General features: G+C 39.0%; 2 protein-coding genes across 2 annotated transcripts in view; both read right to left on the bottom strand.

Annotated features, from left to right (window-relative positions):
• Positions 1-7,475, bottom strand: part of LOC132121324 (progestin and adipoQ receptor family member 4-like) — a 42,712-nt gene extending 35,237 nt beyond the window's left edge. Inside the window, exon 1 of the mRNA XM_059530622.1 lies at positions 7,449-7,475. The gene's annotated coding sequence lies outside the window, so the exon portion shown is untranslated. The remainder of the gene's footprint in view (positions 1-7,448) is intronic.
• LOC132120954 (protein PAT1 homolog 2-like) lies at positions 7,323-17,369 on the bottom strand. The gene is made up of 7 exons (XM_059530171.1): positions 17,280-17,369; positions 16,944-17,069; positions 15,502-15,644; positions 15,267-15,423; positions 8,171-8,311; positions 7,918-8,015; positions 7,323-7,589 (listed from the first exon to the last, which is right to left on the bottom strand). The coding sequence occupies exons 1-7, from the start codon at positions 17,367-17,369 to the stop codon at positions 7,445-7,447; spliced, it is 900 nt and encodes a 299-aa protein (XP_059386154.1). The 3' UTR covers positions 7,323-7,444.
• Between the last annotated feature and the right edge of the window lie 1,719 nt (positions 17,370-19,088).

Below are 19,088 nucleotides of genomic sequence, written 5' to 3'. Positions count from 1 at the left end.
CTACAGATCTACATGTAGAACCTATTTTAGCAGTCTGATTTACTTATTTAATTGCTTTATTATTATTCAGTAGATATTACAATTCTTACAAGAGTGTGCATGACTGTGATTTGTGCGCAAGCATGTCAGCACGATGTTCTGACGATTTGCGCTACCTGCCATTAAAAAGATAAGTAGCACAAATTGATAGCAAAAAATGCTACCTATCAGATTGTGCTACCATCTTATTCAATGTGGTTTGAGGCTTTTTTTTGTCCATACCTACCTAACCGTACATATCCTTACCCTAAACACAACGCAAATACAGGTGGTGGTCATATAATTAGAATATAATCAAAAAGTTGATTTATTTCACTAATTCCATTCAAAAAATGAAACTTATATATTATATTCATTCATTACACACAGACTGATATATTTCAAATGTTTATTTCTTTTAAAGCTGCAGTCGGTAACTTTTGGTGCTCGCGTCTGGCGGAAGAACATTGTGTGACGGATAGATACAACACAAAAAAATGATACGACTGGCACAAAAACTGTGACCTTCACGTGACCAAGATGTAACACAGGGTGCAGTCTGGATGATGGGGCGGGGCGACACTTCAGCGGTTATTGGTTTATGATCAAGATGAGCTTATTGGTGTAGGCTACAGATTGTCGATTTTAGAGTTTCTCAGAGTGATGATTTTACAGCTTATTGTATTGGTACGTTAAATATGAATAATTATTGTTAGCGTAATAATTGTTATAACTGCTAATTTTATTGTTCTTTGTGAATTGTAACAGTACACTCTGTACATATCTTTAGTTCTTAGATTTGATTTTACAGAGGTTTGCCATTACATTTGTCAAGTTGTGTATGTGTATATTATTATTATTTATTTATTTTTTCAGGATGACATGCCTCTGATCAGGAGGTGGTGGTGTGCTGTTCTCCTTCATAACTTCACTCCGCAAATGTTGTTAATTTAGCGCTCAACCACTGAGGGGAGGAACTTCACCATTCAAAAGGCAGTGTCTTCAGCAAAGTCCAGCAAAGCATGTTATTTGTGCACATACAGTACATTCATTAAAAACTTATAATTACATATGTGTGTACATGCAGAGGTATTTTAGTTATTACAGCTACATAGTTGTTCAGATATGAAATTGAAAGGATTATGTAGCTACAAGTTCTATTGGTCAGTACCGCGGATCATTTCATCTATACCTAGCTATCAGTTAAAATCAGCATCAAAGAGATTTAAAAACATTTCAGCTTAATTCATTTTCAGACTGCAGCGAGTGTTTGAAATAACTTCAGTTTGTGCTCTAATGTGTACTTTTTTCACCACATAAGACAGAAATATTTATATTCAATGTAAAAGATCTCCATGTAGATCATGCGTACAAATATGTACAAATATCTCACTGGATTATTACAATTAATGGCAAAATGAATGTGTGGAACTGTAAACTAATATATCCTACTGACACACTAAAGCAAACGATATAAATAGTTAGCTTAAAACATTTTTTTCAATGTAAAAATACTAACATGCCTAACACTTCTGCACAGTAGCTACTGTATATTCACATTTTATTAGTAGTATTATAAAAAAACTAGTATGCAGTTGTGACAACAATCTATCAAGTTTGTCTAAAGCAAGGTTGTCTGTAGTCAGTGTTTATATAATGTTTAATAACTTTTATATACTTGTGTAAATAAACCTATGTATGTTTTCGTTTCAACAGCTTCCCCTGGAAATCCTCAGTGAAGTTATTTTGTCAACGGGTGACTGCATATTTGACACTTTCTCTAGTATGCAGATGGTTTAGGGATGTGGTCACTCAAGAAGTTTTTCGGAAAGCGGCACACTTTGCCTGGCTAGAGAGTAAGATTTCCCTGTTGAACGCACATTCTCCAATTTAATTTTGTAGTGCGAGGCTGTTAAACTTTTTTTAATATTTTTATTATTATTATCTTTCCTGTATTTTGTTTTTACACTATAAGTTGTGGCCAACTGGAAGAATTTTACTCCTGTCTCCCGGAACGAGTTCAGATGGATGTACAGCACCAGGGAATGTTTGCAGTGCAGAGCCCCTTTTCATATACCCACCAGGGTACGGGGAAGAGACCGGCGTGGTGATCTTCTGGGCTTTTGTTTGCACAGGACTTTGAACTCCCGGAACGAGTTCAGATGGATGTATAGCACCAGGGAATGTTTGCAGTGCAGAGCCCCTTTTCATATACCCACCAGGGTACGGGGAAGAGACCGGCGTGGTGATCTTCTGGGCTTCGCAGGTGTTTTGGGTTAATTAGCTGATAAGAGTGTGGCACCAGGTGTCTTCAATATTGAACCTTTTCACTGTCTCCCGGAACGAGTTCAGATGGATGTACAGCACCAGGGAATGTTTGCAGTGCAGAGCCCCTTTTCATATACCCACCAGGGTACGGGGAAGAGAGCGGCGTGGTGATCTTCTGGGCTTTTGTTTGCACAGGACTTTGTTCCAAGGACTGTTTTTTTTTATTTTTTTACATCATGAATTCCAAACCGTGTTTTTGTCTTATCCTGAATCACTATGGTACCCCTATAATAAGTTTATATTCTGACTATTTTGGTCTGGTTGGGGTCGGCAATGCTGCAGAGTATCACAGTACCTGCGTGACTCGCCATAGATGTAAACAGAGAGAAGTAGCTCCGGCTACAATGTTCTTCCGCCAGACGCGAGCGCTAAAAGTTACCGACTGCAGCTTTAATTTTGATGATTATAACTGACAGCTAAGGAAAATCTCAAATTCAGTATCTCAGAAAATTTGAATATTACTTTAGAAATCTTGGCCAACTGAAAAGTATGAGCATTTACAGCACTCAATTCTTAGTTGGGGCTCATTTTGCCTGAATTACTGCAGCAATGCGGCGTGGCATGGAGTCGATCAGTCTGTGGCACTGCTCAGGTGTTATGAGAGCCCAGGCTGCTCTGATAGTGGCCTTCAGCTCTTCTGCATTGTTGGGTCTGGCATATCGCATCTGCCTCTCAATACCCCGTAGATTTAAGGTCAGGCGAGTTTGCTGGCCAGTTAAGAACAGGGATACCATGGTCCTTAAACCAGGTACTGGTAGCTTTGGCACTGTGTGCAGGTGCCAAGTCCTGTTGGAAAATGAATTCTGCATCTCCATAGAGTTGGTCAGCAGCAGGAAGTGCTCTAAAACTTCCCGGCTGCATTGACCTTGGACCTCAGAAAACAGTGTACCAACACCAGTAGATGACATGGCACCACAAACCATCACGGACTGGAAACTTTACACTGGACCTCAAGCAACGTGGATTGTGTGCCTCTCTTCCTCCAGACAGAAACCTATGTCTAGACTGAACTAGAACTAGACATTTAAAGGCCTTCGCAGGTGTTTTGGGTTAATTAGCTGATAAGAGTGTGGCACCAGGTGTCTTCAATATTGAACCTTTTCACTTTATTCAAATTTTCTGAGATACTGAATTTGGGATTTTCCTTAGTTGTCACTTATAATCATCAAAATAAAAAGAAATAAACATTTGAAATATATCAGTCTGTGTGTAATATATGAATATAATATATAAAGTTTCACTTTTTAAATGGAATTAGTGAAACACTTTTTGATGATATTCTAATTATATGACCAGCACCTATATATTTTTGGTAGCACAATCTGATACATAGCATGTTTTGTCAGTACTACAACAACACAATTGATCAGATATATTTTAAAGTTGCATTCGTTGCTAAAGCAATCCCCCCCCCCCCCACCACACACAAAATTGCAGAGGGTCTCGCACCGCTCTTGTAACGGCCCTGTGTCACATATTCCTCTTTTAATCATATTTCACAGTTCCAAAACTTCTGGAGGGCACTGTGTGTGTATATGTTTATTTATGGGTTATACACGTTTGATTTTTTGTTAGACAAGTAGGAGGAATTAATTATTTGTTTAGAACACTGTACCACTCATTATCAGTACTGTTACATAATTAAATTGATAGAGAGCAGTACAGTGTCCAACACCATTGTGGTATTCACGAATTTGCTTAAATCAAAATGTGCCCTTAAGAAATTGCTTTTAAAAATGCTAAAAGGCCATGCTATATTATGAATAAAACAAATCACAATGTCCAAAACAAAACAGGGTTTCACATCTTTTAGTCATCAATCTAGATTAAAGTCAGTTCCTTTTTTTTTTTTTTTTACATTTTAATTTGCATGTGCTCTGCAATAGTGACATATACATATTAAACATGACAAATGATCTATTGCAAAAATAAAACATGAAACCATACCTCAAACATTTTCTTTCATGAACATATATACTTTTGAAATTAAAGTATACAAATTAACACCAAAAACTTTCTTTGAATGACAGTTTGAGTCACAACAAAAGATGTTTTTATAATCACAAATTAAACCCAACACCTTTAGTGCAACTGTACAGTTAAATTAACCCCAACATCCCATCTGAACACCTGCAGACTACAAATCCAACATGATCAGATTTATCTGCGACGTGACATGCTTCATAAGAGGCTTTATATGGTCATGATTAATGACTGAATATCAGCCAAAAAAGTGCTAACTTCCAATAAGGTACAAATCTGACCTTGACCGGACGCAAGGATTGACAGAACTAGAAGAAAAATTAGGAGGAAAACACATTCAGGTTGATAGGAAAAATACAGATAAATCTTGATTGAGTGTGGTCGGTCACAAAATCCAGTTAATTTCAGGCTTAGTGTCTTCCTAGGTTTCAGGTAAGTGTGGAGAGAGATCATAGGGTCAGTGCTCATTCACGATGCAACAGCCAGATATCCTGTAGCTGATCTACAGTAAAATACAAAAAACAACAACACTTAATCTGACTTTAAAAAGGTTGTGTAATTTTCATGTACAGATAAAGCCAAGTAAGCCATGTGCAGGTTGATGTACTGAATAAATCTAAATATTATGACTGTAAAGAATATTTCTCTTCATTTAAAGCGGTCCTATTATGCAAAAACCACTTTTATATGGTCAGTTGTATGGGCACACTGTGTGAAAACAACCAGCCTTTAAATGGTAAAAATCCACTCACTCATTTTTTAAAATCTCAAATCATAAACAGTCTCTCCAAATGAGAGGTTCCAGATTTTTCCCTACGTACACGTCATTGTAGGGGAAAATGTCCCACCCATTTGTAATGCTCTCTGCCCTATTAACACAGACACCGTCCTGAGTGAGAAGCAGCAGTCAAACATTACGTTTTTTTTGCTGTAGCTGCCGGAGGTACAATGTCACCACCAAAGAGGAACATTACAAGTGTTGCGATGCACCAATGAACAAAGGAGTCTCCATAGACTCCCTCCATCTAAATAGCTGAGGACACAGTGGTTACATTCTTTTTTTGAAGGAAAATGTCAAAAAAAGAATACCGCTAAAGTCCTATATTTTTGTGCCAATCATTTTACGCTGGACTGCCTTGCAAACGAGGGTAAGTTCAGCGCTGGACATGTGCAAAGTTTGCTTCTGAAAGAGGGATCACATTTTCCTGATTGATAGGTAAAGCTACGGTTGTACCGGTCTGTTTTCACTGATGCTGCCTTTCATGTGCCACCAGAATGAGCGCAAATAGGTAAGTGGGAGTTAAAAATTGCATATGAAAGCAATGTGAAGTCAACTGCTTGAATTTGTTGAGCTCATAACCATAAGTGGGACATATCAAGTTTGTCATGGCACACGAAAGTACCATTTTTAAAAGGGAAATGGGAGCACCAGCTCACTTGTATTTTAAAGGGACAAACTCAAAAATGGCATGTTTTGGCTCATACCCTAGAAGTGGCAATTTTAACAAGCTATATAACATACACACTTCGGGGACATCAGAGACTTATTTTACATCTTGTAAAAAGGCGCACAATAGATCACCTTTAAAATATACCTTGAAAGAGGGAAAAAAATAACCTAACAATTAGCCAAATTAAACCTTTAGTATAAACCATGGGTGTCCAATCCTGTTCCTGGAGGGCGGGTGTCCTGCAAAGTTTAGCTCTAACCCCAATTAAACACACCTGAACCAGCTAATCATGGCCTTAATAGGTAAAATTGAAACTTTAAGGCAGGTGCAGTACACAAGTTGGAGCTAAACTCTCCAGAACACCGGCCTTCCAGTAATGAGTTTGGACATCCCTGGTATAAACTTTTAAAAGTTTAAATAGCCTGAAACAGCTATTTTTTATTGGGTTCCAGAGTGGATAAATCTGAAAACGATTCCCTTGCATTTTTGGTATACAGCCAATCCGTATATTTAGTGAAACAATGAGGTCATCACCCCACGTCTTAACCCTAGTCAGACACCACTACATCACGTACAGTAACAGCAACGGCAGACTTCATGCTTGTGTTCATGCTGCAGAAGCTACAGAGTCTATTAGCTTGACTAAAAAAAAAATATTACTTAAGCAAAAATGTTTGTATACAGCGCACAAGGTTTATGCACATGCAAGTCTTCCCTGTTTTTAGTGCATCTCTTTGACAGAATTAAAGTGACAAACTGGTTTGGCATTTATACTATATCGTTTTGAATCCATTTCAGTGGTTTTGTGTGTACAGAATTTTCTTTTAGAACGAGGAAAAATATCAGATAGGGAAACATGGTTTCACGTGGATGTGGCCTTATTCCAGCGGTTCTCAATCTGGATACACCGATTAAAAATCTTATAGCATTAGATTTTACGGTTATCCACCACACTAACCATCTGTTTTAGTACTTTCTGCACAGAGCCACATCAAGTTATTTTTTGGGACACTACACAAAGTTGTCTTTAATAACTGCTGAAAGTTCTAAAATAGTTCTCAGTTAACCCCTTCCAAAACTATTACAAACATGACTGCCATGAAACAGCATGTACACGAGTATGAGGAACAATTTATATGGATCCCATACCTGCAGAGAGTTGGCTGCTTCAGTAAATTGCATGTAGATTTAAAATGTTTTGATTTTCTTTTGTGTCTTTTCTAGTCTCATTTTAGAATGGTCAGAGCTGCTGAGTTCAGTGTGAGTTACATGGCAAAAATAAGATGGAATATGATGACGCAGCATTGAAAGGTTCTAGCACTTTGCAAAATTAAAATCAGTCATCAGTTTATTTGAATTGTCTCACGTGTGACACATTATATAAGAAATGCAGCTAGCGACAGCTGATCACTTCTTTGAGTGATGACAGCTATGAGAGAAATTCCAGAACACAAACACGTGCACTGTGATCAATGAGAGGACGGTCTAAACACACCTGCCTGGAAGTTTCTAGTATGCCTAGTAGACCTTTATTAGCTGGTTCAGGCGTGTTTAATTATGGTTGGAGCTAAACTCTGCAGGACAATAGCCCTCCATAAACATGTTTGGACACCCCTGTCCTAAGAGATATGCCAAGTGCAGAGTACTGAGTGCAGTGTTTGGACTCACTCCAAGTTGTTCTTTAGTTGGTGCACAGTCTGCTTGTCAAGATATCGACAGAACAGTGTTAGCAGGTTGGAGGGCAGAAGAAAGGGCTCAGCAGGAGTTGTCTGGGATAGCTGCAGGGCCACATGGAAAACTGTTTCCGTCCTGGATGGGTGCCATAAAAACAGTTCAACAAGTCATTTTAACATGCCATTTAAAGAAAAAAAAAAAAGATTGTTGCCATTCACGGAACACAAATTTCAACCTGACATTAATAATATATTTGAAAAATATGAAACACTACAAGAAATCTTAAATATTACTGGTTCTTGTATACAACAAACAGAACAATATCTACAGAATTCTAGATGTTCAATTACTCGAACTTGGCTTAAACTTGGGTCTGTAGGGAAAAACTGCCAAATATCTTTCAGAGAGTAATAGATGTTTCAGTAGTTATTACAAATAATTTAAGGGCAAGCACAAACAATACCAGGCCTCAAAATCTCCAATGCTGGGCTCCATGGGAAAGTCAGAAGATAAAATCCTTTCGCCCTGTGAGAGCAGAGCATACAACAGCGACAGACCAAACTGCAAACAAAAAGTTAATTTCAGATAGCAATACCACCACTAGGCAACCCTGAGATTTAAAGCTGTTGAACATCAAAGATCATCTAACAGGGATCATACTAAACTACATATAAAAATGACAAACTTAATTTAAAAACAACTCTGTAAAAGCTGACCTTATTTTGACAGGCCAATGTTAAACATGTGTCTTTCGAGTCAGGCAGTGATGTGGTGAACTCTTTGAGAATTTGGATTAGCTGACTGAATGCAAGTCGATCAATCACAACACGGAGAGATGGATACAAAACAGGCAGAGCCTGCGAAGAGGTTAAAGCTTGAGGATCACAAATTCAAAATATATACAGTACAGACCAAAAGTTTGGACACACCTTCTCATTCAAAGTTTTCTTTATTTTCATGACTATGAAAATTGTAGAGTAACACTGAAGGCATCAAGGGCTATTTGACCAAGAAGGAGAGTGATGGGGTGCTGTGCCAGATGACCTGGCCTCCACAGTCACCGGACCTGAACCCAATCGAGATGGTTTAGGGGTGAGCTGGACCGCAGACAGAAAGCAAAAGGGCCAACAAGTGCTTAGCATCTCTCGGGCAACTCCTTCAAGACTGTTGGAAGACCATTTCAGGTGACTACCTCTTGAAGCTCATCAAGAGAATGCAAAGAGTGTGCAAAGCAGTAATCAAAGCAAAAGGTGGCTACTTTGAAGAACCTAGAATATATATTTATAGCACTTGTTGGCCCTTTTGCCTTCAGTCTGCGGTCCAGCTCACCCCTAAACCATCTCGATTGGGTTCAGGTCCGGTGACTGTGGAGGCCAGGTCGTCTGGCGCAGCACCCCATCACTCTCCTTCTTGGTTAAATAGCCCTTACACAGCTTGGAGGTGTGTTTGGGGTCATTGTCCTGTTGAAAAATAAATGATGGTCCAACTAAACGCAAACCGGAAGGAATAGCATGCCGCTGCAAGATGCTGTGGTAGCCATGCTGGTTCAGTATGCCTTCAATTTTAAATAAATCCCCAACAGTGTCACCAGCAAAGCACCCCCACACCATCACACCTCCTCCTCCATGCTTCACGGTGGGAAAAAGGCATGTAGAGTCCATCCGTTCACCTTTTCTGCGTCGCACAAAGACACAGTGGTTGGAACCAAAGATCTCAAATTTGGACTCAGACCAAAGCACAGATTTCCACTGGTCTAATGTCCATTCCTTGTGTTCTTTAGCCCAAACATGTCTCTTCTGCTTGTTGCCTTTCTTTAGCAGTGGTTTCCTAGCAGATATTCTACCATGAAGGCCTGATTCACACAATCTCCTCTTAACAGTTGTTCTAGAGATGTGTATGCTGCTAGAACTCCGTGTGCCATTGACCTGGTCTCTAATCTGAGCTGTTGTTAATTGACAAGCTGCGATTTCTGAGGCTGGTGACTCGGATGAACTTATCCTCCGCAGCAGAGGTGACTCTTGGTCTTCCTTTCCTGGGGCGGTACGCATGTGAGCCAGTTTCTTTGAAGCGCTTGATGGTTTTTGTGACTGCACTTCGGGACACTTTCAAAGTTTTCCCAATTTTTCGGACTGACTGACCTTCATTTCTTAAAGTAATGATGGCCACTCGTTTTTCTGTACTTAGCAGCTTTACAACAGTCTATTCAGTAGGACTATCAGCTGTGTATCCACCTGACTTCTGCACAACACAACTTCTTTTTTTTTTTTATTGGCAACCGCACTTAACAGTGCATTACTGCCATCACCCGGTAGCTTGGAGCTTGGATCAGAAACATTCCTAATCACCCCCCACCCCCCCACCCCCCAAAAAAAAAAAAAAAAAAAAAAAAAAACCACTGGCGCTGCGTGTTCAGCTCCTCCAGCTTCCACCCCACTTCCCTTTAACTCCCGCTTCCCATCCGTAACCTTATTTACCTCCAAATCTACTTACCCTGTCTCACACTATACTCATCCACATCTTCTACCTCTCTCTATAAGCCTAAATACATATTAATCCTACATTCTCTTCATTAAACCAGTATTATTCAAAAACTGAAACACATTAACCATACTATTTCCTATATCTGAGTCTAATATATTCTTTAATGTTAACTCTTTCCCTTCATTCTTCCATAATTCTTCTCTTAGCACTTCTCTTTCTTCATCATACCCATTACAATTAATAATCACATGTTCTACAGTTTCACTCTGTCCACATTTCTCACACAAACCCGTTGGATGCTTAGATATTAAGTGTAATGTTTTATTCAAACCGGTATGTCCCACCCTTAGTCTTGTAATTATACTTTCCTCCCTTCTATTTCTCCCTCTTTTTCTACCTTTTCCCACTTTCTTTTGAATTGCATATAAATGTCTCCCTTTACTCTCATTATCCCAATATTGTTGCCACTTTTTACTCATTTTCTCTTTTATTACTGATTTAATTTCTTTTAAACTATGTTGTAACTCAATTTCTACCATCTCTTCATCTACTGCTTGTTTAGGTAATTTATCTGCTTCCTCATTGTCTTTAATTCCCATATGCGCTGGGACCCACATAAACTGTACCTCTATTTTAATTTGGTTCAATTCAAAGAAATTTTGAAGAATTTCCATGATTAAATCTGGTCTTGATTCTGACTTTTGATTATCAATACTAATTATTGCTGAATAAGAATCTGAACATATGACTGCATTTTGAATTTTCCTTTCCTTAAATATTTGTACTCCTAGCAGAATAGCCATCAACTCACCTGTATACACCGACAAATGATCACTAATTCTAGCTTTTTTCTTCACCATTAACTTTGGCACATTGACTGCCACTCCTATTCTACTTCCTTTTTTAGAAGCATCTGTGTATATCTGTATATTATCTCCATACGTTATTCTTAAATACTCATTTGCTCTCATTACTTCCATCTCATTATTTCCTTCATTCTGTCTTATCTTCAGTAATGTTAAATCTACTACCGGCTGAGGAATAATCCATATAGGAGTATGCATATATATTACTCTTGGTACACATCTATAATTGTCTATCCCCATCTCCTTAATATCTTCTTCTACCACCCAACCAAAACTCTTATGTTTCTTCATTCCTTGTTCCCAACATTTTCCTAATATTTTCCTTGTTGGATGTACCTCATTCTGACTATTAAGATTTGTCCAATACACAGCCATTAACTGTTGTCTTCTAATATTAAGTGGCATTTTATTTATCTCTATTTGCATTGCTGCTATAGGTGTTGTTGGATATGCTCCACAGCAAATTCTCAATGCCTGTGCTTGAATTCTATCCAATTTCTCTAACTGTGATTTTGCTGCCAACCCATATGCTATACTTCCATAATCTAGTACAGATCTTATCATTGCTATATATACTGTTTGAAGTGCCCCTCTATCTGCTCCCCACTCTTGTCCTGCCATACATTTCATTATATTTAACACTCTTTTACACCTATTCACTTATCAATATGTTCTTTCCATGTAAGTCTAGTATCTAGCCACATTCCCAAGAATCTAACTGATGTTACTCGTGCCATATTCCTGTTATATATCCTTAACTTCCATTCATTACCTACTTTCTTGTTGGAAAATATTATAACTTGTGACTTCTCCACCGATAACTTCACCCTTATTACTCTTTGCTTAAGAAAGTCATTAACCCAATTAAACATTCTTCCCCCTACCCCCATCTCTTCCAACTTAATCATCAGACCCTCCCTCCATAACATATCATAGGCTTTTTCAATATCAAGAAACACAGCAATTACTGATTCTTTATTTGACCGAGCTTTCTTTATTTCCGCTTCCAAACACATAACCGGATCCATAGTTCCTCTTCCTACCCTGAATCCACTTTGAAAAGGTGTTAATTTTCGTTCTTTTTCCAAAAAATATACTAACCTATCCGTTATCATTCTCTCCATCACTTTACCTACATGAGAAGTAAGGGCTATTGGCCTATAGCTAGCCGGCTTACTTGGATCCTTCCCTGGTTTCTTTATTGGCAATATCAATGCTTCTTTCCAACTTTGCGGTAGCACCCCCATTTCCCACACTTTATTATAGAATTCTAACATTACTCTCAACGATTTCTCACTTAACTGCTTGATCATATAATAGCTGATTTCATCTTGCCCTGGAGTAGTTTCTCTCATTCTCCTCAGCGCTCGCTTTAGTTCCGACATTTCAAACGGGACATCCATCATATCATCTCTTTTCTGTCTTTTTCCCAATAGATGAGGATGCTCTCGTAATACTTCCTCCCTCTCCCTCTTAAACTCTTCAGTCAGATTTTCCGTACTGTTTACTTTTATAAATGTATTACAAAACATTTCTGCTTTTTCACAGTTTTCTATTGCTGTAACTTCCCCTTCATTTAAAACAGGATATTCCATATCTTTCCTTATTCCATTCATCCTTCTGATCATACTCCATACTTCTCCTATTGGTGTACTTCTCCCTATTCTATCACAGAAATTTCTCCAATGTTGTCTTTTTGCCCTTCTTACCACCTCTTTAACCTTTGCTTGTTCTCTCTTATATTCGATTAAATCTGTATAATTATGCATTCTTCTTGCCTTCTTGTATGCTCTCCTTTTCCTTCTAATAGCTTAATCACACTCCTTATTCCACCATGGTACCATTTTTGTCTTTCTTCTTCCTTTACCCTTAGGAATATTACTTACTGCTGCGTTTTTCATAACTCCTATAATTTTCTTATTTATAGCTTCTATATCATCTACCCTTCTTATTTCATTTATGTCTAAACCCTCCTCCACCCTTTTCACATATTCAGTCCAGTTAGCAGTCTCTTCTCTCACTTCTTTCTACACAATTATTCATATTGGTACACATTTCAATCAAAATAGGAAAGTGGTCACTACCTATAGTACATTTCCTTAATACCCTCCAGTTAATTATTCCCCCTAACCTACTTTTTACAAGAGTTAAATCCAACACAGCTTCTTGACCTGTTCTCATGTCTACTCGTGTACCTCCCCTATCATTCATACAGATCAAATTCATCTTATCCATCAATTCTTCAACCACATTCCCATTTCTGTCAGTTACACTTCCTCCCCACATACTACTATGGGCATTGAAATCCCCACACCATATCACCCTCTCTCTACTTTGCCCTTCTATCTCCAGCATATCTTCCAATGTCATTTGTCTACATGGATTATAAAAATTTATTATTACAACACTCTTATCATCCTTCCATACCTCCACCACCACATATTCCATTTCTCTTCCTTTCCCCACCATTCTATACTGTATTTCAGATTTAATGAAAGTAACACACCCACCACCATTTCCCTCTTCCCGATCTCTTCTCACAGAAACATACCCTTTAATTACAAAATCAAATTTAGGTTTCAGCCAAGACTCTTGTACACATATCACATCTGGCTTTTCCTCCATCTTATTTAGATAACCCTTAAATTCCAGTCCATTAGCCACCAAACTCCTAGCATTCCATTGTAAAATTACTAACATCAAAATTATTGTCCATCCCATGATTCTTGACTAGGCTGTATTTCTAAAGTTAGACCATCTCTAACCATTTCCCATGTTAGCCCTTTGATATCCAGGAACCGCTCTGCTGCTCTCACTATTATCTGTATCTTTTCTGTTCTTCTTTCAGTCTGCGCTGAACAATTTATGACCTCTGCCATGAATAACACAAAACACTTTTTACTTACTATCATTGTGTCATCTGATTTTTCCCTTTCTTCATTTCTGATTTGATCTTTCCACATCTCCTTCTCCTCACTCTCTTTCTTTTTCCTTGAGTCTACTTTTTTAACTGCTTCCGCATATGACAGCTTATTTCCATCTCTTTCCTTCTGAATTTCTACTGCTCTCTTTCTCACTTCACATCCTCCATATGCCACATTATGGGCTCCTCCACAATTACAACATTTTGCCTCCACACCTCTTCCACATTTTCTGTACTCATGTTCTCTTTTTGGCTCTGCATACACTCGCAATATGACCATATCTCTGGCAGTTATAGCATCTCAGCGGAGCACACACATATTCTCTCACCCGAAAGCTAACATATCCAATCATCACTTTACTTGGTAGCATTCCTCCACTTTCAAAATGCAACATTACAGAAAGACTTTCTTCCTTATTCCCTTCCCTATTCCTTTGCAATCGTTTTGCTTCAATTACATTTCCTCCTTTAATATTTATCATCAACTCTATCATAGTGACATCCAATGCTACCCCTGTAATTACTCCACATACCCATGATTTTCCACCTGTTTGATTACAACTTGAAATCACTTGTTTACACACAACCTTCACTTTCATCACCTTATCCCTCTGCTCCTCATTATCACAAATCACCAATAATGCTCCATCCTGAAGTACTCTTGCACCCCTAATCTCTCCTGATGGTTTCCTCAACTCCTTTGTTAACTCAATTGGGTTTACCCCTTTTACTCCTTGTCCCTCTTTAAATCTTACAATCATTTTTATTTCCTCTCTCCTTTCACTTATTACTTCCCTTTCACTATCCTCATCTGTACCTACTGAATCACCTTCATTATCTTTCTTCCTCTTATTATTTGCTTTTTCAAAACTTTTTATTCTCCCTCCGTCCACTTGTGTCCAACCCATCTCATCACTTTCATCTTCAATCTCTGATTCATCAATTCTAGCTCTTGTTTCTGATCCAACCTCCTCTTCTTTTCTTTTTCCTCGATTTCCCCATCGTATTCTTCTTATTTCAGCAACTTTTATACTTAAAGCAATTCAGTATAATTTATTTCAAACACTCACGATGGTTGCAAACACAAGTTAGTCTAACTTCCGTTTCCGGTCCAAGTCTGGTCTCCACCTTCCGCTCCGCCTCGACCCGACAAATCGCACAACACAACTGATGGTCCCAACCCCATTTATAAGGCAAGAAATCACTCTTATTAAACCTGACAGGGCACACCTGTGAAGTGAAAACCATTTCAGGTGACTACCTCTTGAAGCTCATCAAGAGAATGCAAAGAGTGTGCAAAGCAGTAATCAAAGCAAAAGGTGGCTACTTTGAAGAACCTACAATATGACATTTTCAGTTGTTTCACACTTTTTCGTTATGTATATAATTCCACATGTGTTAATTCATAGTTTTGATGCCTTCAGTGTGACTCTACAATTTTCATAGTCATTAAAATAAAGAAAACTCTTTGAATGAGAAGGTGTGTCCAAACTTTTGGTCTGTACTGTATATATAGATAAAACAATATTACATGTTCCACACCTCATCTGCATCTCTGCTCATCAATACTGGAAGGTGTTTGGTCACTACACCCAGGATATGCAGAGATGTATCATGTGACAGGAAGGGGAGGAGTCTGGCCAGCATCCTCTTTCCTTTTGATATTAGTAGACAGGAAAGAAATTCCTCTCCAGAGTCCCTGGGATATGGAACACCATAGGAGTATGAGATCAGAATCTTACACTGTACATTCACAACAAAGTTAAGGGTTTCTTACAATAGATTAGTGCACCGCAACTCATTATAAAGCTGTTCCACCTTCTTCTTAATGTTCTGCACCAACCGCCTTTCCTCATCTTTGTCAGACACTGTTGCCTTCATTTTGTCTGCCTCTTCCACTTCTAACAAAACTATGTACAACTGTGAAAAGCAAAAGGGTTGAAGAAAGCAGAGTCATAGTCATATCTGCTAACTTATTGGGTTTCAAATCAGTGGTTTGTAACACTTATCAAACTGCCAAAGTCACATGATTTCAGTAACCAAGCAATGTAAAGTCATAACCATTGACGTCAATGGTTAGCCGCCAGGGAGCAATCATAAACCTATGAATCTCATATTACTCATTAGTACGAGGTGACTAATTTGTATGAATCTGTACAACCTCACTCATTATGATTTTGTACAATTTCTGTGAGTTGTAGGTTTAGGGTTGGTCATTCATGTGAAAAATTTACCACTTTGTAAAATACATTTTTTTTTTGCAAATTCGTACAAGTGATGAAATATGTAGGAATTGCAGTGAGATTGGGTTGAATATTGTAAAGTGACCTTGAGTTTGCAAAAATGCAAATAAATAAAATAATATACTGCTACCCTGAATACTTTATTCCAATTAATCAAATCAGCATGCATTGAATAGTAAAATTTGATTTGATTTCAACCAAGGGCCACATTAACAACATGAACTGGGGACTGTATCCTCCAGCTACAGTCCTGTCTGTGCCCCTTCCTTCCACAAATTAAAACTGACCAAGATTTGTCATTCTAAATCCAGGGTCCACTTTTTCAGTGTTTTACACAGTTCATTCTTTAGCACTGGTTAGGAACTATACTTGGGAAACCTGCACATTTGGTCCTAGGGCTGGGCTCTGGGGCAACTACAGAGGATGAGCCATTTAGACTGGCACAGATACAGTACATGAAAAGTTGCAGCCCTAGTGCTAGGTGTTTCTTGGTTGCAGGCACCTTACAGTAAAGGAATGAAAGGGAGTTGGTTGGTGTGACAATGTGTCTAGTTAGGACACCATAAGAGTGCAAATTTACAGCCCAATCCAAAAATCACTTTAGGATTCAAAACTAAACTGTATTCAAATATAAAAAAGTGGTTACACTACCTTCTCAATAGTGCTCAACACCTCCAACCTTTGCTGTCTAGTGTATTTGTGCTCCTGCTCAAATAAAAAGTAACTTTAGAATTTTTTTTTTAAAGTTCCCCTTAAATTTTCACAAGTTATTTTTGCAGACTCAAAGAAATAAACTATAACCTCATCAGGTGTGTTCGCATGAACAGCATCAATTGCTCGTCTAGGAGAGAAACAAGTAGACACTGCAACCTGCCCAAGTGAACCTTCAATGTACACAACTGAAATGCCAATTTTTTATACTGTCAATTATAAAGTTGGTAAATTTATTAATGGGTATTACATACACTTAGCACACCACACCTGGGATATACAAGAGTGTTTTGGTAACATAAGGGGTAGTGAGTTTAGGTGGTTCCTTCTTTGATCGGTCACCCAAAACTTCCTCTTCAGCAAGTTTGGCTTCCATCCTCTGATAGTACTCCTGCAGAGATTAACAACTATGCTTGACATCCAACAGTTTCTCTTTATATTTTCTCTTTCAAAGATTTGTATAAATGTAAAAAAAAAAAAAGTACCATTCAAAGCAAACACAGCCACAGGAAAAAAAACCAACAAGAAAAAAAACCCTTTTCAAAAAGCAGTTAAACTTAACTTGTTAAGGAGGGCTAAGCAGTTCAGGACTGATACAGACCTGGTAATAGTAGTCGTCCAGACGTGGATTTTCACTCTGTAGCTGGATCATCTGCAGCCTGATTATCCATTCCTTCTCTTTATCAGACATGATCTGGGAATATGGGTCCCAGGTCACTGGCTTTCTGTGAATTACATTTAAATTCAGATAAAGAAAACCTGTGTTTCCAAGTAAAGGCAATGCTTTTTTCACACACCTTTGAGGTCTCTGCTGTCGTTGACTCAAAAGCCGCTTATGCTGGGGATGGAATTGGGCAACAGGACCTGGTGCTCTAAAAAGTTGACAAAAGAAAAAAAAAATTGTGGAAACGGACCAAACAGTAACTAGAAAACTGTCTCAGGTTACGTATGTAACCATAGTTTCCGGAGTAGGGAACGAGACACTGCGTCCTTTAGGGGCCGCTTTGGGGAACACTTCGTCGTGACCCGTGTCTGAAGCATACATTAATAAGCACTGGGAGAGCACGTCAAAATATCTTCTTCATCTGAAGCTTGCGTCCGAAGCATGGCAGGGAGCTAGAGGACGCAGTGTCTCGTTCCCTACTCAGCGAACTATGGTTACATACGTAACCTGAGACAGTTCCCTTTTGAGGGAACTTCGAACTGCGTCCTCTAGGGGCCGCTTTGGGGAACAGTATACCCACGCCGCCATGCTGAGGGGAGTGCAGGCCAGAATCATGGCGAGCACTAAGTACCAGCTCTACCATTTCCACGGGAGTTGCCCCTGGGACGTTAGACGGCTGTCTGTTACAGTACCCCTTATGGCCAAAAGGCCTAAGCTACATACCCAACTTAATTGTTAGGGCATCGGCCAGGGTAGAGCTGAAGGCTTGGAATCAGGAAAGATTCCTTTAAAGGGATACAGCTAAGAACCTAGTATTTCTACCAAGTCTTGCCTGTCACACAGGGGCTACCGCTAGCTTATGCATAAGCTTGCTGAAAGAGCTGTCTCGACAGTTCTCTGGTAGCAACACCCTGTTTAGATAGGTATCCGAGGATACATCGGTGGAGTGGCGCCCAAGATGAACGGGGCTTTTACCAACTCAAGAAAGGGCACGAAGCAACCGCGCAAAGCCCTCACCATATAGGATTTTAGAAAGGACGCAGAATACTTGCGTGCGAATTTACCACAGTGTGGATTTCAGAAAGTGTGCAAAGACTTCACTACACACTTACCATAGCATGGATTTTCAAATACTGTTCTAAGGAGGGGCTCTCGTGGCATTCCGATAAAGCAGCTCATAGATGGAATAGTGTATCTCAAAACAGTATGATTGAAAGTCATCAACTCGATCAATGGAAACATTACTGGAGCGCTCTGGGGAAAAAACAGAGAACTCCGTCTCATATGAGAGGAGAACTCAGAGTTCAGAGTAGCGCGCTCACAAGCGACCCTTTTTTTTGGAAAAAGGGGAGCGCTTGAAAGTTACCACGGGAATCACCCAAATAGCCCCTCATGTTGAGGGAAGCGATGCTTGAGGTGTATAAACAAATACACACTGGCTGAATGGAGCCCAAGGAACCAAGGTCTAATCATCTCAAGAAAGGGAACTAAGCGGTTTCAGAAAGTTTGGAGAGTCTTGCATGCAAACTTACCACTTGTGGATTTTTAGAAAGTGTGCAAAGTGTTCACGTGCACACTGACCACCATGTGGTTTTGAGAAAGTGCACAAAGCTTAGCGTGTGTACTTAAAAGTTCCTAAGCATCACAGAGGCGCTGAATCTCACGGGAGAGGCAACCTCAATTTTACAAACCTCGGGAGAGGGGAGCATCACCTGAGGCAGCATATACAAAAACACTTTTGTAACT

Source organism: Carassius carassius, chromosome 39 (assembly GCF_963082965.1).
Source record: "Carassius carassius chromosome 39, fCarCar2.1, whole genome shotgun sequence".
Lineage (NCBI taxonomy): Eukaryota > Metazoa > Chordata > Actinopteri > Cypriniformes > Cyprinidae > Carassius > Carassius carassius.
This window is presented reverse-complemented; position numbering and strand designations above follow the sequence as displayed.